Below are 20,980 nucleotides of genomic sequence, written 5' to 3' on the forward strand. Positions count from 1 at the left end.
GGCCCTGGGGAAAATTGGATTTCAGTGAGAATTCCAGCTCAAGCAACTAGGAGCAACAGTGATTCCAAATGGAGTAACCAGCAAATGTATGGATGAGACATCCGAGTTTGTGTTAAAATGGTATTTTTGAGATGAAACAAAATGTGCCCTTTGTGCAAGCACCACAAAATAAGCATGAGAAATATGCATAGAGCTGCACAGCCCATTTACACCCTCTTGTACACAATCCCACACATAGCACAGGTGGTACCTTTAACCCTGTTTGCCCTTTTGCCTTTCTTTATGCGCCGCTCACAGTGATTCTGATTTTATGCCTCGTTGCTTAGCAACGTTTGTGAACAAGAGCACAGCCTTTTCTTTCCCTCTCTCTCTCTCCACCCCTTTGCAGGAGTTTGCAGGCCAGGTCACAAGGAAAGCTAAGTTGTCGGTGACAACAAACTAGTCATTGCTGAACATTGTGTAAAATTACCATTTGGCTTAGAGTTATATAAACAAAAAGTTAGTGGTTGGCTTTACATTTGTGGCTCTCATGGCCAGATATTTGTTTTTGGTTCCTGGCTTCTCCCTGCCCTTTAGTCCTCTCGCTCCTGAAGCCTTTGAAGAGATCAAATGCCTCGCTGGTCAAGCTTGGAAACAACGCATTCAAGAAAATGCAAAGGGTTCGACAACCTATGCTGGAGCTTATGGAAACAATGGGCCAGATGCACTGCCTGTCCGTAGCTGCGTCATCCCCTCGTCTCCTACCAGGGCGCATAAGCCTCATCCAACTGAGTAAGCACTTCTTCTACCTGTAGCAGCAGTGACGTGGGTGACCTTCCACTGGAAGATGACCATAGATTTGCCCTAGAGGACCTAGAGTTTTAAAAAAAGTAAAAACAAAAAACAATTATTGCTTTCCAACTTTGGGAGGGGGGTTTAAACCCTAACCTTGTATACACAAAGTAGGGGTTCACTTAGATATCACCACAAGAGAGGACTGCTTTGCAGAAAATTGTATATATTAATGAATATCGTACAATGGTAAAATAAGAAATGGGTTGCTGTGAGTTTTCTGGGCTGTCTGGCTATGTTCCAGAAACATTCTCTCCTGACGTTTCACCCACATCTATGCCAGACATCTTCAGATGTTGTGAAGTATATTGGAAACTAAGCAAGGGAGATTTATATATCTGTGGAAGGTCCAGGGTGGGATAAAGAATTCTTGTCTGCTGGAGGCAAGTGTGAATGTTGCAATTAATCTTCTTGATTAGCATTGAATCCAATCTTTTGTTGGAAGATGTTGGCTGGTCCTGATTGTTTCATGTCTGGAATTCCCCTGTTTTCAGAGTGTTGTTCTTTATTTACTGTCCTGATTTTAGAGGGTTTTTTTTAATACTGGTAGCCAGATTTTGTTCATTTTCTTGGTTTCCTCATTTCTGTTGAAAATTTCCACATGTTTGTGGATTTCAATGGCTTCTCTGTGTAGCCTGTCATGGTGGCTGTCAGAGTAGTCCAGCATTTCTGTGTTCTCAAATAATATGCTGTGTCCAGGTTGGTTCATCAAGTGCTCTGCTATGGCTGACTTCTCTGGTTGGGTTAGTCTGCAGTACCTTTCATGTTCCTTGATTTAAGTTTGGGTGCTGTGTTTGGTGATCCTTATATGTAGACTATGTCAGAGTATTAAAAATATTAAAATAGCAGCACTAAATTTTCCTGGGCTTCCTGTGATCTATTTTTTGCCTGCTTAACTGAGAGCAAACTGTGCCAAATGCATGGAGTGCACTTCTAAGTACAGATTGTGTTTGTAAGAATCGTCATAATTGAAAAATTATTGATCACAAAGGGGAGGACTGATTTCTTCCCTGCTTGATCTGCATTCAGGTATTGCAATAGTTGTGATGACGTGATTCCCAATCTCAGCAGGACGTAGCTTGTCCTTTTTTTAAAGCCCTTGGCAACAGCTCTAATTTTTGGTTGCTTTATTGATTCGAGGTAGGGCTTACCTCCTGGGACAGAAGAATGGAGAGCTTGCATCAAGTTCCCTCTTTGTGGGGGAGATTAAAGGAAAAATGTTTCCTACAGAAGGACCATGAAGACAATCCAAACAGCTTTTACAAATGATGAACAGCAAGTGGATTTTTGGTGACTGTGGGAGGGGACAAGTATGTTTTTTTCATATTGGTGTTGTTAGTGGGACTTTCCTCCATACTCTTCAAAGACAGGACATATTCAGAAAGAGCACTGCCTTCTCACAATCCTTCAAAAGCAATGGGGTCTTCTACAAAAGCAAATGCACGGCCAACCTGGCCAGAAGTTAAGACTTAATTGGATTCACAGGGTCTCAATCTCGGATAAAAGTATACAGAATTGCTGTTTGAAAGGTTGACACGAAGTGTTGGTCCTACCAGGAAGGTATGGGGGTCCACTTCAGGCAGCCAACTGACTTGGACTAGTACTGAAAGAAGAGATTACAGTATCTGCAAAACATCCACATCAAAGGAATGTATTGCAAAAGAAGCCAGAACATCATGAACATGATGGGCTTTTGAACCCCACAGCAGTCTGTTGGAATTTAATTGGACAGGTAGTTAAATCTGCTAGGTTGAGTGAGAAGGGAAGGGGATGGCCTGCCTGGGAACAGAGTGCCCTTCCATTTCACACTTGTTGAGGCATTGCATGTGCTTTCTTCCTCCTGAAAATAAACTTCTTGTCATTGTGGCAAGTCTCGATGCAATAGCTGCTGAGTGAAATGAGCAAGAACTATTACACAAGACAACAAAATCAATCTTTTTGCAATAATCAGAAATGAGAGCAGCATAGCTTAAATCAATTTTTAAGCTGATTTTAAATATGCCTTTATTTTTCCCATCATGTCAACTTTTTAAAATATAACAAATGGTACATTACAGCGGACTACTGCAAAGTCTGTGAATTTCACATCATATTCGTGTAACACAAGCCAATAAATATTTTTCATCAGATATAATTTTAGGTCATTCTTATAGAGTTTTTTGCGCTGACTTCAGATTTGTATTTATATTTTCTTTATCGTATGTAGTTTTTGCAATGAGGCTAATCAAATAATTAATGCATTTACGCACTGATATCTATAGAATGTAATTAATCACAACCCAACAAGTATTTTTCATCAGATATCATGTTAGGTCATTCTTATAGAGTTTTTTGCGCTGAATTCAAATCTGTGTTTATTTTTTCTCTACCATGTGTAGTTTTTGCAATTAGGCTAATTGAATAGTTAATGCATTTACACACTGATATCAACAGAATCTAATTAACCACAAGCCAACAAGTATTTTTCATCAGATATAATTTTAGGTCATTCTTATAGTTTTATGCTATTAATTCAGAACTGTGTTATTTGTTCTCGCATCACATATAGTTTTTGCAATGAGGCTAATCAAATAATTAATGTATTTACACATTGATATCAATTTGATTCTATTGATATCAATGCATAAATGCATTCCTTATTTGATTAGCCTCATTGCAAAAACTACACATGATAGAGAAAAAAATAAACACAGATCTGAATTCAGCGCAAAAAACTCTATAAGAATGACCTAAAATTATATCTGATGAAAAATCTGATGAAAAATACTTGTTGGCTTGTTTTATTTTCACATGCTGAGAAACTTTGGTTTTTTTGTTTTGTTTGCCTTTTATCACAGAGATAATAAATCCAGCATGTTTCTTTATATTGCCTGAGCTTTGAGATCTACAAAAGAGATCTACCCTACAATCATCATTAGAAGTATGTCTGGTAGATATGAGAGAGGTATTAGGAAATACGGCAGATAGTGGTGAATTTATAAAGCAGAGTAATCAAATTGGCAAGGCAGAAGCTAAACAATTCCTATGGCAACACAATCAAGATCTAGCACAAAACATGAATAAGCTTTCTTTCCTTAGTAACTTTGAAAAGGGTTACTTACAACATAAATCAATACCTAGTCCACAGGGCCGGCCGGAGATAAATTTATATATAAAGCGAGGGGGGAAATTGCGCCCCCCCCACCGGCGCCGCGGGAGGCGTGGCCATGTGCCGCGGGAGGCACATGGCCAGGCCTACCGCGCCGCCGGCGGGCCCCGCCTCCTGCTCCCTGGCCCCGCCTCTCACGTAGCGTGGGAGGCGGGGTCACGGCGAGCAGCGCGGGAGGCGGGGCCAGGGCTGGCCCCGCCTCCCGCGCAGCTCACCCCGACCCTGCCTCTCACCCAGCGTGAGAGGCGGGGCCGGGGCGCACAGGCCGGGAGGCAGGGCTCCGCCCAGACGGGGCCTTGCCTCCCGCCCCGCGCGGCCTGGGCTTTTCCAGGCAGGCAGACTGCACTGGAGGTCCCTGCAGGCCGCAATCGCGGCCTGCAGGGACCTTCGGTGCAGTCGGCCCGCCTGGAAAAGGCCAGACGGGTGAGGCTGAGCTGCGTGGGAGGCAGGGCCAACCCTGGCCCCGCCTCCCACGCAGCTCACCCCGACCCCGCCTCTCACGCAACGTGAGAGGCGGGGCCGGGGCGCACAGGCCGGGAGGCAGGGCTCCGCCCAGACGGGGCCTTGCCTCCCGCCCCGCACGGCCTGGGCTTTTCCAGGCAGGTAGACTGCACCGGAGGTCCCTGCAGGCCACGATCGCGGCCTGCAGGGACCTTCGGTGCAGTCTGCCCGCCTGGAAAAGGCCAGACGGGCAAGGCTGAGCTGCGTTGGAGGCAGGGCCAACCCTGGCCCCGCCTCCCACGCAGCTCACCCCGACCCCGCCTCTCACACAACGTGAGAGGCGGGGCCAGGGCGCACAGGCCGGCCATCCAGGGCCATCCCAGCCGGCCATGAGAGCTCGCTCGTCACCGAACAGGCCTTCCTGTTCGCCGGCGAGCGAGCTCATGGTCCCCGCTGGGAGGGGGGAAGCCTGACGGAGGAGGAGGAGGAGGAGGAAACCGTGGAGCCCCTCAGTATGTTTCATGGAGACCCAAAGGCTCCCAAAGGCACACTTTAAGAACCTCTGACCTAATCTAACAGAAGAGATGGAAGAAAAAGAAAATGGCTACAGGTAGGCAATGTATCTCAAACTCTGCTCCTCCAGATGTTTTGCACTTCAGTTTCCAGAAAACCCAGCCAGCTTACCAGCTGTTAGGAATTGTGGAAGTTGAAGTCCAAAACATCTGGAGGATCAGAATTTGAGAAACACTGGGTTAGAGGAAATGCACAAAGACATGGCAAAGCAAACTCAAAGAAGTGTGGCAATTAGCTGCAGCAAATAATAGCACACAAAAGTTACTAATTCTAATAAGAAGGATTATTTGGTGACTGCTCCTGGATTATGGGACTCTATTCCAAAGGAGCTTAGTCTAGCCTCCTCTCTGTTGTCCTTTTCCTGGCAAGGCAAGCCTTTTCTGTTCAGGCAAGTCTTCAATAGCAGCTTCCTTGTTACACTCAGCACTTTTTTAAATGGATCTGCTGAACTTTTTCCTCATTATTAATAATTACTAGTATGGCTGTTTTAATTAGTGCTTTGGTAATATAATCAATTTAATTTGTATTTTAATATGTATAAAATATTGTGTTTTTATTGAACCTTTTTAATTATATTGAAAGTTATAGGGAAAGGCAGGTTACCCTTTAAATGTACATACACACAGAATGGCTCTTCTACATGTGGGGCTGGTATCTGTAGTTTCACCTACTCATATGTGACAAAATATGATCGCTCTAGACTTCCAGGAGATTCTATAGTTTGCTTCTGTTGAAAGTTTCAGTAATAATAATAATAATAATAATAATAATAATAATAATAATAATAATAAGGAGAAGACCTGGCTATGGCTCACGAATGGGACACTGAAGAAGGAGACAGAAGGCCTGATCCTTGCAGCCCAGGAGCAAGCCATCAGAACAAATGCAATTAAGGCCAAGATTTAAAAATCAGCTGATAACCCAAAATGGAGACTGTGCAAGGAAGCTGACAGAACCATTGATCATATCCTCAGCTGCTGTAAGAAAATCACACAGACAGACTACAAACAGAGGCACAACTATGTGGCCCAAATGATTCATTGGAACTTATGCCTCAAGTACCACCTCCCAGCAGCAAAGAACTGGTGAGATCACAAACCTGCAAAAGTATTGGAAAATGAGCATGCAAAGATACTGTGGGACTTCCAAATCCAGACTGACAAAGTTCTGGAACACAACACACCAGACATCACAATTGTGGAAAAGAAAAAGGTTTGGATCATTGATGTTGCCATCCCAGGTGACAGTCGCATTGTTGAAAAACAACAGGAAAAACTCAGCTGCTATCTGGACCTCAAGATAGAACTTCAAAGACTCTGGCAGAAACCAGTACAGGTGGTCCTGGTGGTGATTGGAGCATTGGGTGCCGTGCCAAAAGATCTCAGCCGGCATTTGGAAACAATAGACATTGACAAAATCACAATCTGCCAACTGCAAAAGGCCACCCTACTAGGATCTGCACGCATCATCCGAAAATACATCACACAGTCCTAGACACTTGGGAAGTGTTCAACTTGTGATTTTGTGATATGAAATTCAGCATATCTATTTTGTTTGCTGTGTCATACAATAATAATAATAATAATAATAATAATAATAATAATAATAATAATAATAGTAGCAACAATTTATTTATATTCTGCCCTATCTCCACATATTCCTCAGGGTGGATCACAGTACACATACATGGCAAACATTCAATGCCATTTTAGACAAACAGGACATAACAGACAGAAAGGCAGTATGTTGTGTGCCTTCGAGTTTCGGTGCCTTGGAAGTTGTGCTCGGATTCAGCCACAGGGGGATGATATTGCTCCATTCTCTATGACAAAGAGCCACCAGGACTTCCTCCTTCCTTTTGGTCACGGGCATTTCTGGTCTTTTTTTTAATTAGCAGTACAGTATCTAATTCCTCTAATTACAGCTCTAAACTGTTTTCAAACTGCTTAGGTAAACAGTGAGCTGGGCTTGATAGTCGGGTGCTCACCCTGGCCAGGCTACAAACTGGCCACCTTTCGGTTGGTAGATCTTATTACTGCTGGTGATTTACCAGTTGTGCTAAAGCCCATCCGCCATAGCTTTGCCTGAAGGATCTAGGAAATTGTTAGAGAAGATTCCTTTCTAGGTATTTTCTAAATCTTCCAGAGTGACTCTATGATAACTTCTGGTGGAAATTTTTCATTTCAATATGCTTGGTTATTATCCATTTTCCTGTTTCCACAGTAAGTTTGGATATGTATCCCCTGTAGATACAGTGGTCATAGTGTACATACATATAAGGACAATGTATTATGTTAAAGTCAATGTAATAGTGGATGTTACTACACAGATCTATTCTTTAACGCAGACTTCCTCAAGCAGATGCCTTTTAGATGTATTGGATTGCCAATTACCCTCATTCCCAGACATGAGGAATTAGGCTTGGAAGGAAGAGTTTTAACTCCTTCGCATTATACTTATTTCCCAAAAATATAAGGAAGGGCACTCATGTGTTTGTGTTAATTAACTGAAAGTTATCCTTGATTTTTTAAACAAAAAGGAACCAAAATTGTCAACTATTTTCTCCCACCATCTTTGTTGACGGTTGAGGGATACAAAAAAAAGCATCTTGAAATGTGGCAAGGCTATTTAAAGATTTTCTATAAAATGCTGAGGCAAAGCTTTCATGTGACAACTGGATCTTCCAGAGTTCCTTTTCTTTTATAATGTCATTAGAAACTCTAACTTGTGTAGAAATATCATTGACTATAGAGCAGAAAGCTTTAAGACAATTATGCCATAATAGGGTACATCCAGACTGCTTGAAAAGTCCTAGGTTTTGTCCCTGATTCCATATTTGCTTAAAATAAACTAACCTGGGAGATTGTATAAAAGGCTTCTGATCATACTCAGAGCTGAGAAAACATTCTGGGATAAATAAAATATATATGGAGCTCCAACATAAAATTGGAAAGGACAGGAATAAAATTGCAGGCTTTCTTTCAGTCTGGATACTCCCAGAGTTAATATCAGGTAATAGTAAAACTCTACAGTATTTTGAGGAGCCCCCAGTGGCACAGCACGTTAAACCACTGAGCTGCTAAACTTGCTGACTGAAAGGCTGGCAGTTTGAATCCGGGGAGTGGGTTGAGTTCCTGCTGTTAGCCCCGGTTCTGCCAACCTAGCAGTTCGAAAACATGCAAGTGTGAGTAGATCAATATGTACCGCTCTTGTGGAAAGGTAATAGCGCTTTATGCAGTCATGCCGGCCACATGACCTTGGAGGTGTCTATGGACAACATCAGCTCTTCGGCTTAGAAATGGGGATGAGCACCAATTCCCAGAGTCAGACATAACTAGACTTAATGTCAGGGAAAACCTTTACCTTTAACCACAGTATTTTAATAGGTGTAGTAAGAAAGCATGAAAATTGTAAGATTGGTGTGTGTGTCTGTATGAAATATAACAAATAGTGAGGCAATGCTTATGAAATCTGGGAATATCCTGGGTGGTCAGAGCAAAAACTGCCTGTGCTTTGGATATTCTTGTTGTCATCAAGAATATAGTTAATCATCCATATGGCTATTTTGCATGATGTCGGTAAGGAAAAAATGACCTCACTGTTTATACAAATTTCATCTATGATGAAAAGCAGCTGCATGTATTTGGGAGTATCACAATTCTGAAAACAGAAGAGCTTTAGCCTTAAGTTACATTAAACGGTTCTTAGGAAGCATATAAAACTTATATTCTCAGATGTTTACTTTGCTACCTCACTGTGGAATGAAGGCAATCCTGGTTTCCAAGCTAATATGTTTTCAAGCATGAATGCCAACCAAGGATAGGCCTAGATAAGGATAGATAGACTTATCACCAGAAAGATGGACATCAGGTGATGATTGACAACAGTAGTGGTTCTCAACCTGTGGGTCCCCAGATGTTTTGGCCTTCAACTCCCAGGAATCCTAACAGCTGGTACATTGGCTGGGATTTCTGGGAGCTGTAGGCCAAAACACCTGAGGACCCACAGGTTGAAAACCACTGGACTACAGCAACTAGGGTGCATCTGCATTCTAGAATTAATGCAGTTTGATACCACTTTAACTGCCATGGCTCAATGCTATGAAATCACGGGATTTAGGCACCAGCACTCTTTGATAAAGAAGACTAAAGAACTTGTGAAACGACAACTCCCATGGTTCCATAGCATTGAGCCATGACAGTTAAAGTCGTGTCAAACTGTATTAATTCTACAGTGTAGACACACTTTTGGACAAAATGATGGTGTGGAATAGTTGCAATCCGTACCAGTGAAGTGACCACTTGTAAGGATGAAACCACAGGTCTTCAAAAAAATGGACATTCAAACTCTGTTCAGGAGTTTAGAATGTATTCAAAAGTTTCCATTGAAAGCATGCAAGCCCTGCTGCTGTTTTTACATCCATCACCCCCAACAGGCAGCGCAGTGATTCAAAAGCAAAGATCCTCTCCTATCCATTCCGTCTGTCTGTGGCAAATCATGGTTCTGAGTATCCAGGAGAGCAGAGGTGCTCTGATTTAGCCTTGGTACTCACCTACTAAGGAATATAGGGAGTATGTCTTGTGTGCTTCCACCCACACATGTGGTATGAAAACAAGACAATCATAAGTGAACATGGCTTTAGAAACGAGGGCAGACCTGGTCTCTTAGCTTTCAATCTTCTTGTAAATTTATGCAACACCTATAATCTAAGATTGTGTCTGATAACAGGCTTTAGAATCTAAGCTTCTGCCCTAAATAGCTTGCGGGGAAAGCAGATCCCTGAGCCCTATCTTAACAGCTATGACATTTGAGAAGCTTCCACCACCAAATATCATGGCTCTCCAGAAATGCTCAAATAATAATGTAGGATGGGGTGTCAAAATAGTGTGGGGTGGCCAAATTCTAACATTGGACGTAAGAACATCGAATACTCAGAGGTGGCTTTACCTTTCCCTTCCTCTGAAACACAGCCTATAAAAATGTGTTAGCAGTCTCCCATCTAAATACTAACCAGTGCTTAGCTTTCAAGATTTGCTTAGCTTCCAAGATCTGGATTTGTTACCTTTAAGGCAGTGGTTCTCAACCTGTGGGTCCCCAGGTGTCTTGGCCTACAACTCCCAGAAATCCCAACCAGTTTATCAGCTGTTAGGATTTCTGGAAGTTGAAGCCCAAACATCTGGGGATTCACAGGCTGAGAACCACTGCTTTAGGGATTTGGCCAAGCCTCTATGCATACAATTAATTTGTCTGACTTTATTCCAGTTTTATCTGAATTGTCTATTATATCTTTTTGTTTTCCCTAGAATCTTTTTAATAAACCAGCTTCATCACCTACCTGGACCTTATGGCATTCCAAAACGCAGAGAAGCAGCTCACTTTGGTAAAAAAATAAAATAAATCAAATGTAATAGAAACCTATATTTTAGAAAATAAGATGGTTGTACGGCAATTTCAATTTAAAAGCATCTTTGAGGATTGAGTAGTAAAAGTCAAAGAGGAAATTCTCAATAAGAAAGACTTATGAGATGCTGGGAACAAAACAAATAGAACAGAAGATACCAGTAATAAGAACATTGCACTTTGTGGCAACTGCAAAACTGCTTTGATCAGATGAGCCGTACTCATAGGCAACCTCTAGATGGCGCCATAGAGCAGTGTACATTCCAAATAAGTTGGCCTGCGAAACAAGAACTTTTCAAATTCACATTTAGGCTGATATATGTACCTGTCACATGTATATATGCATGCGAAAGCACTTTGATTTTATTTCCACAATACTCTTTTTAAAAATGTTAAGTTTCCAAAAAATAAAACAACAACTTAAAACCTCTGTCCCCCACCCCTGTAGCCCCACACTTACAAAAACCCAAATACATATAAAAATACATTAAAAACACAATTGACTTCCTCTTCTGCAAACCAAGACATCTATCAAAATGTTATACAGTAGAGTCTCACTTATCCAAGTCTCGCTTATGCAAGGTTCTGGATTATCCAATGCATTTTTGTAGTCAATGTTTTCAATATATCATGATATTTTGGTACTAAATTCGTAAATACAGTAATTATAACATAACATTACTGCGTATTGAACTACTTTTTCTGTCAAATTTGTTGTATAACATGATGTTTTGGTGCTTAATTTGTAAAATCATAACCAAATTTGATGTTTTTCCTTAATCCCTCCTTATTATCCAAGATAATAATAATCGCTTATCCAAGGTTTTGCCGGCCCGTTTAGCTTGGATAAGTGAGACTCTACTGTATTGTACTTCTAATAGTTTTCACTTCTGCTAAATATGAAATATAGTTTAAAATGATACCTACCCAAAAGTAGGCATCAATACAGTTTAAACATTTTACTATAATGCACAGGAGCCACGGTGGCACAATGGATTAAACCCTTGTGCCGGCTGGACTGCTGACCTGAAGGTTGGGTTGCTGAACAGAAAGTTGCTGGTTCGAATCCGCAAGACAGGGTGAGCTCCCGTCTGTCAGCTCTCGCCTGCAGGTTGGGTTGCTGAACAGAAAGTTGCTGGTTCGAATCCGCAAGACAGGGTGAGCTCCCGTCTGTCAGCTCTCGCCTGCAGGGACATGAGAGAAATCTCCCAGCAGTATGGTAACACATCTGGATGTCCCTGGGGCAACGTCTTTGTAGACAGCCAATTCTCTCACAACAGAAGCGACTTGCAGTATAGTCTCAAGTCACTTCTGACACGATTTTAAAAAACCTATAATTCACTTCTCATAATTTACTCTTTTAATTCCTATCTTAATGTCCCCCAATGTTTTCCTATTAATCTTGATTAACTTTATTGTATTTCAATATTTTTATCCCCAATATATCTTGTTGTATTTCCCCCTTCATAAATATTCTTGTTTCTTCCACCTCCACATTTTAAAAACCTGACCAAAAAAGATATAATTAAAAGCATTTGAAAGAGAACCTTACTTTCCATTCTCACATCATTGGGCCTGACCCTGCAAATATTTTCAGGAACATGTATATTTCATGAACCTACTTACAAAATTTCACCTCTCAGAGGAGACAACAGCAATTGTTTAGAGAAGAGACTTAAGAGGGTGGCATAAATGAGAGCAATTTTCCACTTGGGCATGGCCACATCCTATCTGATTGAAGATAATCCATTATGTCATGCCTTATGGCAGTTTGTAAAGATTTGGGCTTTGCAGTGTAATTCAAAGGACTGGAGGGACAATCCAACCCTTTCCTTTCCCTCTCTCTCTCCTTCTAGGGTTTTGTCCACGTGAAGTGAAGAAATTTCAAGTGTCTCCAAACAAAGTAAGCAGAAAATAAGTGGAGCATTAGAAATCTTGTGTGTTTAACTTCCTATGTGTAAGAGTGAATAAACCACTAAAGAGAGAGAGGTTTATGAAAATTTGAACCTATTGCTTCTAGCAACTTCCCCACTCCATAAGCTTCCAAAAAAAAATTTTTTTTTTGGAGGGGGAAGCAACATGGAAGAATATGCCAAGAAATGTGATTGTTAGGGAATAAACTATTGTCCCTACTCTCTCAAAAAATAAGATTTGCGCAATGGGAATTTCAAGAAAATGATTAATTTTTATCTTGTGAATTTTCCCCTGCTTTGATGCATTCACAGAGCGTAGAATTACAGAATAATATCTTAATTCTTGCCTTGATTAAACTTTGTCATTGATGGTACGTAAAGACATAAGGCTAGTACAGTCTAACAGTTACCATATTTTATCTGTTGTCGAAGGCTTTCATGGCCGGAATCATTGGGTTGTTGTGAGTTTTCCGGGCTGTATGGCCATGTCCCAAAAGCATTCTCACCAGACGTTTCGCCCATATCTATGGCAGGCATCCTCAGAAGTTGTGGGGTATATTGGAAACTAGGCAAGGGAGGTTTATATATCTGTGGGAGAAAGAACTCTTGTCTGTTGAAGGCAAGTGTATGCATGTATAAATATTCTGAAAGTGCATAATGTCATGGTTTGCAAAGGTACTATATGTGTGTTAACTGGAAAACCAAATGCATGAAGCCAATTGGCTGAGTGTGCAAAGACCTGGGAAACAGTTTGCAACTGTTGCTGTCCTGCTGCTGGAGAACCGGTTTGAACAGGTTTCAGTGCTTGTGTGCGTGTGTGTCTACTGAGTACTGGCTGGAAAGAAGGTGGCTCTGTACTCAGAGAGGCCTGACTATTTCTGAGGTTTTGTTTGCTGCTGATCTTCACTGAAGCAGATTTTGGACTAAGAAAGGACTGCTTATGACTGCTGGTTTCTGTAAGCAATCAGAGGGACTATTGTAAATACCATTGTTCTGTTGATCTCTTGGACTTAGTAAAAGTTCCTGTGTTATTTGTTCTTCAAAGCTTAGTGGTGCATCATTCTGCAGGGTGACTCCGGGTTCATGGGCATATGTAAGAGCTTCTACCTATTATCCACAATCCCCAACACATAAAACATGGCATAGCAAAAAGGATTCAGGGACCAAGTTATAGCAAGCCATGCCTTACATTGAGTGATGACAGCAAAGAAGGTATTTCTCTCAATAAAATAGTTACTAGTATTTTCTTTGTGAGAGAGCAGAGTATGGTAACAACAGGATGCATTTATGTTCGGTATTCGTATTATTTTGACTTCACCTGTCAGGTTTGTGATTCATATTAGAAAGTGAGGTTTCCTTTGCAGACATTATTTTGAATCAGATCTTGGAGTATAGGATATAATAAACAAGAATATCACAGAGCAGATGTAGAGTGAATTTCCCTAGACTCTGAGTAAGCAATGCTTGTCATTCTAACTCAATGGATTCAATAGCTAGCAAATAGATCAGAAACAATGGCTTATTTTGGACTTCACATAATAAAAATTTGGTAAGTGAACAAGTTACTGAACATATGGCTCATTACCTACTATAACAATATTCCTGACATAATGAATGACAAACAAAAGGGAGATTTGTAAATACAGTTGGGCCTCCTTATCCTTGGATTCTATATCCATGGATTCAACCATTCTCGGATTGAAAATATGCCCCCCCCCATTCAAATTTGATTTTGCCATTTTAAAAGGAGTGCCATTTTACTAGGCTATTATATATAATGGGACTTGAGCATCCATAGATTTTGGTATCAAAAGAGTTCCAGAACCAACTCCCGATGAATACATAAAACACATCCTATTTTATTCCAGTGCCCCCGGTAGATACCAAAATTCATGGAGGCTCCAATCCCATTATGTACAATGGCATGGGGATTTTTTTCATGTCAGGAGTGACTTCAGAAACTGCCAGTCGCTTCTGGTGTGAGAGAATTGACCTCCAAGGACTTCGCCCAGGGGATACCCGGATGTTTTACCATCCTGTGGTTGGCTTCTCTCATGTCCCCACGTGGGAAACTGGAGGTGACAGATGGGAGCTCACCCTGCTCCCCAGATTGAACCATCGACCTTTCGGTCAGCAGGCCTGCCGGCATGAGTGTTTAACCCATTGCACCATCAGGGGCTCCTAATGGCATGGTGCACTGGCATCCCTTATATCAGTGGATCTCAACTTTTCTTTCTTTCTTTCTTTTCTTTTCTTTTTTTTTACCATGGCTCAATTTACCAGGGCCCATTTGATCAAGGCCCACTTGACCGAGGACCACTTGACCGGGACCACTCTCCAACATTAGTAACAAAAGGGTTACAAATCAAATCAGTTTTTGGTCAATGTTAGATTCATTTTGGTTATCTGGGGTGCTGATTCAGAAAACCTCATTGGACAGACCACACAGCAGCAGTGTCTAATTCAGAACATATTGCACCCAATAGTCGCCATCTGCTTGCACACAGAAAACCATATTTAATAATCTAGCACTGATGTGATCTATCCAATGCAATGGTCAGTTCTGTGGAAAGGAGTGGAAATAAAATATAAAGAAAAAGGATGTTTGGGGACCACATTTTTGTTCTCGCGGCCCACTATTGTGCTGCGGCCCACAGGTTGGCAACCACTGCCTTATATAAAATGGTGAACAATTCAACCAAGGGTCAGAGGGAACACGAGTCTGTAAAATGCTGAGAGGCTACATCTGGGTATGCCATTGCCTATGCATCGGTGCAGTGCTTGGTGAGTGGCAAAATCAAGGATTGCTTTAGGGATTTTTTCTGAATATTTTTGGTTGAATTGGTGGCTGCAGGATCTGTGAATATGGAAATCTGAATGTCATACATTCAGCTGCAGTAAAATATGAGTAATCCCTCAATCTTCTTGAGAAGGTATATTTTAAACCCATGAGGTTGCCTAGGGTCTGAGATCTTCAGGGGAGGCTTTCTCTCAGACTTCACAGATATTAATCCTGGCAATGGAAGAGAAGACCCTTCTTGGTGGTTCCTCCATCCTGTAGAACTCTCTGCTGAGAGAAATTGATCTGGTCCCCTCCCCATTGCTTTTCTACTGGCAAGCAAAACCTTTTTATTCAATAGCCTTTTGGAAACTGGCTGCTGGGGATGGGGTAGCATGCTGTACTATTTTACTGGTGTGTTTTAAATTGCTTTTAACTTCCAATAGTCTTTAAATATGATACTGTTGTTTACTGACATTTCAACATGACAGCTTTTGATCTGTTTTTAACATGCTGTTTTAATCATGCTTTGATGTGTCATGATTCCCAGCACTAGGAGAAAGGCTGGTTGTAACAGGAATGAATGAATGAATGAATGAGTGAATGAACAACTGGATGTATTACAGTAAATTGTAATACACATATTCTACAAATGTCCTGGTTTGACAGGGACAGTCTCAGGTTATCTATTCATTTCCTGCCATTTTCCTGGTTTGGGACTCAAGGTGGATTACAACAATGTGTTGCCGAAGGCTTCCATTGCCAGAATCACTGGGTTGCTGTGAGTTTTCTGGGCTGTATGGCTGTTACAGAGACATTCCCTCCGGACGTTATGCCTGCCATAGATGTGGGCAAAATGTCAAGAGAACGCCTCTGGAACATAGCCATACAGCCTGGAAAACTCACAGCAACCCTGGATTGCATGAGTTAAAGGAGACGTAGTTAAAAATATACCTAATACAAAAGTTGAAAAAACCATTAAACTATCAATAAAATTAGAGCCAGCATGGTGTAGGGCTTGGGTCCCCAAACTACAGCCTGCGGGCCACATGTGGCCCATAGAAGCCATTTATCTGGCCCCCACGGCAGCAGCTCCCTTCTCCTCCACCAAGGAAGGCGCGTGCTGTGTCGATGGAGGAGGGAATGGCACATGCCGTTCCCTCCTCCCTCCCTCCGCACATACTTTCCCCCCCGCCCCCACCGCCACTGCCGAGGAAGACGTGTGCAGTGCGAAAGAGGGAAAGGCGTGCACCACTGCCAAGAAAGACCTGTGCGTCCCTCGCCCCACGCGCACCTTTCCTGCTGCTGTTGCTGAGGGAGTCCAGCCACCAAGGTCCGAGGGACAGTGAACTGGCCCCCTGTTGAAAAAGCTTTTGGACTTCAATCCAGTTTGAGCACTGGATTGAGTCTGGAGACTCAGGCTCAGTTCCGTGAGAAAGTCACACACTCTCAGCCAAGGAAAACCCCATGATAGATTCCTCTTAGGGTTGCCATTAATTGGAAATGACTTGAAGATGCACAATAATCTAAAAAAATCAATTAAAAATGTAACTATTGAAACAAGAATAAGACAAAACTCACATAGATAATACAGCCCAATTCTGTCAGACTCAATTCCTTTGAGTGGTTTTCAAAGGCTGGAAAGATAGCAGGGATGTTGCCAGCCTAACCTCTCTCAAGAGGAAGTTCCAGAGTCAATCCACTACTGCCCAAAATTTTCAGATGCTTTTCAAACTTCCCAGTTTTTTTTTTCCTTTTCTTCTCCCACTTCGTTGTCAGCTCCCTTCAATTACTGCAAACTGAGTTGAAAGTGCCACAATCTGAGTACAATACACTCAGCAAGAAGGAGCAAAGGGCATGGGCCCCTTCCCAATTGGCTCATTTGTGTGTGTGTGTGTTTTTTACAGGCTTTCCTCAACTCAGAACATTTTAATTTTGTGTGAATAGCTTTTGCCCTCTGGTTGCCTGGCCACTCTTTTGACCATACTCTGATATTGCTTGGCGACATATGTCACCGTTTTCATCTGTGAAATGTTGGAAGAAATGGATGCACTATGCCATCTTTAACATTACTGTCTCATTTACTATCTCTTTCTATCTATTTTTAAAATATAGGTTAAATATAAAGCAGCTGCTGTCGCATCCCCGGTCACACCACTCGATGTAATTCAGCAAAGGATAAAACATGGCAATTTAAATGGTGAGCTCTCCTTATTAGTTGGATTGAAGTATCTTCTCTTTTTCCAATACATACACACACTAAAAGGTTTTGATTTTATTTTCATTTTTGCAGTTATTGCAGGGAGCCAAAGTGGAGAGGGAAAAAAATTAATCTCATCTTCCAGTGAGGATATGCTGACTGGCTGGCCTGTGAAAGAGAATGATCATCCCATTGTAAGTACAAGCTTTCACAGGTTACAATCTGAGTGAGGCATCCAAGCTCTTTGGCTCCAAAATCTAATTATTCTTCCGTACACTGCAAATCACCAAGTTCAATACACACTTCAAGTAGAATCATAGTACTTTACTATAGTTTTGTAATGTGAAATGGCCTCTAGTAGCTTCTTCCATCTATAGCAGCGTTTCTCAACCTGGGGGTTGGAAGGGGGGTGCCAGAGGGGTCACCAAAGACCGATACTTTCTGTTGGTCATGGGGTTCTATGTGGGAAGTTTGGCCCAATTCTATCGGTGGGCTTCAAGGGGCTCTTTGATAGTAGGCGACCTATAAATCCCAGAAACTACAACTCCCAAATGTCAAGGTCTATTTTCCACAAACTCCACAAATTTTCAGATTTGGGCATATTGAGTATATATGCCAAGTCTGATGCAGATAAATCATTGTTTGAGTCCACAGTGCTGTCTGGATGAAGGTGAACTACAACTCCAAAACTCAAGGTCATTGCCCACCAAACCCTTTCAGTATTTTCTGTGGGGATTGGGAGTTCTGTGTGCCAAGTTTGGTTCAGTTCCATCATTGGTGAAGTTCAGAATGCTCTTTGATTGTAGGTGAACTATAAATCCCAGCATCTACAACTCCCAAATGACAAAATCATTCTCCCCCCCCCCCCCCCAGTATTCAAATTTGGGCATATTGGGTATTGGTACCAAGTTTGGTCCAGTGAATGAAAATACATCCTACATATCAGATATTTACATTATGATTCATAACTGTAGCAAAATTACAGTTATGAAGTAGCAACAAAAATAATTTTATGGGTGGGGGTCACCGTAACATGAGGAATTGTATTAACGGGTCGCACCATTAGAAAGGTTGAGAACCATTGTTCTATAGCATTGTGCCTACTGTAAACAATGGTCCTAGACGGTTCCAACTTTAAAAAAAAATGTTGAATGCACGTAGACATTCCCAATGATCTCAAACTAGAGAGGAGTCAGGCAGTGTGTGGCTCCTTTCCATGCAATCGTAATTTTATAGAGGAGCAGAATGATTAAATGGGTTTTTACCGTCCTGAGAAAAAGGCATCAAAGAAAAATTTAAATATGACAGACTCAGAACTCTGTCTCAGATCTGTAGGCAAGTCCTCACTTGCTTTCTCTCTCTCTCTTTCATGTTCTGAGTTCTGCTGAACCTCTGTGAATATTTAAAAAAGAAGTTGAGTTGACTTTTCCGTTCTTCTGTCGCAGGAGGTGCCAACAGGCAGGGAGGCCGAAGCATGATCACCTCTACCATAACTAGCTGCACATCTATGGTAATAACAAAACCGGGGCAAGCACTTGTTTGCATCTAAGAATTGCCTACCGCCATTAGAAAAGAAGAAGTCAAATGTGGAAAAGAAACCCAATATAAATGTATTGACATTTTTATGCAAAAAACATTATCTAAGGGAGTGGGATGCATTTAATCAAGTTTTGTTTTATGGTTTATATGTGTATGTATGTATATCTCTATATATCTTCAGTTCATGAAAAAACTACATATTACTAGAAGCATATTGCAAAAGATAAGTGTTGTACAGCATTATTTGATTCTCCAGAGCAGGGGTCCTCAAACTTTTTAAGTGGAGGGCCGATTCATGGTCCCTCAGATTGTTGAGGGGCCGAATTATCATTTGGAAAAAAAAAAAAAACCAAACAAATTCCTATGCTTACTGCACATGTCTTATTTGTAGTGCAAAAAACCAAAAAACCAAAAAACAAAAAAACACCAGCAACAATTACTTATTTATTTACTACATTTATACCCCACCCTCTCTCACCCCGAAGGGGACTCAGAGCGGCTTACAAGTTGTATGTACATACAATATATTATATTATTAGCATAGCACAATATTAGCATTATATATTACTATATTGTACTATACCATTATACTGTAATATTATTAGTAATATTACATTTAATATATAATATATAATTAATATTATTATATTGTATTATTATTATTAGCTGCCCTGAGTCCCCTATTGGGTGAGAAGGGTGGAGTAGAAATACTGTAATAATAAATAAATAAATAAATATTATATTGTATTACATTATAATATTATTATCAATATTATATGTATACACAATATATTATATTATTACCATATCATTCATTTACAATATTTCATTTACAATATTGGTAAATGAAAGAACAATACAATATTTAAAAATAAAAATAATTTTAACCAACATACTGTAAATTTATCAGGATTTCAGTGGGAAGTGTGGGCCTGCTTCTGGCCAATCAAGTAGGATTGTTGTTGTTGTGCCTTCAAGCCATTTCAGACTTTGGGCGAGCCTAAGTCTAACACTGTGGGCGGGGGCCAGGTCAATGGCCTTGGAGGGCCGCATCCGGCCCCCGGGCCTTAGTTTGGGGACCCCTGCTCCAGAGCATGGATCCCCATCTAAGGCCCGCAGGTCGGATGTGGCCCTCCAAAGTAATTTATCTGGCCCCGTCCTAAACTTAGAATTGCCCTATATTTGAAACGACTTGAAGGCACATAAGAATCCTAATTAACTTGACTATCTCACCAGCAAAAGCAGGCTCACACTTCCCATTGAAAGCTGCCTATTGTACCATCATCCAAGATATGGTGGTTCATTTTACCAGCCTTTTCCCAAATACAATTTAAAGTGACACTTACCTTGAAAGCTCAAACAGCTTAGCATCCAGTACCTGAAGGACCCCTGCTCTTTTTATTTTTGACATGAATCTTTGAATAAGGGGTACTAAAGAAAATTCAGAAGCTGCAATTGCTCTCCGAGTTAGCCAAATTAGTGGTAGCATTTCAAAAGACAGAAGTTAGGATGATACAAATGGTGAAGAAAGCACAACACTTCTGGCCCTTGTTAATTCAAACAGTAGGACTTCATACATTAAAAAGGCCATTTGAATCATGCATTGAATTTAAGTTTATGAAGAGAAACAGAATCTCGGTAGATGATGTAATAGATTTACAGTAGATTGAGAAATAAGATTATGAGTTTATCAGGACCACACTGCAATATTTTAAAAAATAAATGACATAATGTATCTTTTGTTTTCAGTTTCCCTATTTTTTCGAGCTAGAGCAGTGTTTCTCAACTTGGGGGTCAGGACCCCTGGGGGGGGGTCGCGAGGGATGTTTCACAGAGGTCGCCAAGGACATATTTCTGACGGTCTTGGGAACCCAAATCCCTCCAGTATTTTCTGTTGGTTCAGGGGTTCTGTGTGGGAAGTTTTGTCCAATTCTATAATTGGTGGGGTTCAAGGGGCTCTTTGATTGTAGGTGAACTATAAATCCCAGCAACTCCCAAATGTCAAGGTCTATTTTCTCCAAACTCCACCAGTGTTCAAATTTGGGCATATTGAGTATTCAGTGCCAAATCTGGTACAGATCCATTATTGTTTGGAATCCACAGTGCTCTCTGGATGTAGTTGAACTACAACTCAAAAATTCAAGGTCAATGGCCAC

General features: G+C 41.2%; 1 protein-coding gene across 1 annotated transcript; it reads left to right on the forward strand.

The window, feature by feature from the left end:
• Positions 1-366: 366 nt before the first annotated feature.
• On the forward strand, positions 367-20,559 carry c5h4orf51 (chromosome 5 C4orf51 homolog). Its single transcript, XM_003221663.2, has 6 exons — positions 367-771; positions 10,297-10,373; positions 12,250-12,296; positions 17,201-17,285; positions 17,379-17,479; positions 18,731-20,559. Exons 1-6 carry the CDS (start codon positions 530-532, stop codon positions 18,761-18,763), a joined length of 585 nt encoding a protein of 194 aa, XP_003221711.1. The 5' UTR covers positions 367-529; the 3' UTR covers positions 18,764-20,559.
• The last annotated feature ends 421 nt before the right edge of the window (positions 20,560-20,980 follow it).

This window comes from Anolis carolinensis, chromosome 5 (assembly GCF_035594765.1).
Source record: "Anolis carolinensis isolate JA03-04 chromosome 5, rAnoCar3.1.pri, whole genome shotgun sequence".
In the NCBI taxonomy this organism is placed as follows: Eukaryota; Metazoa; Chordata; class Lepidosauria; order Squamata; family Dactyloidae; genus Anolis; species Anolis carolinensis.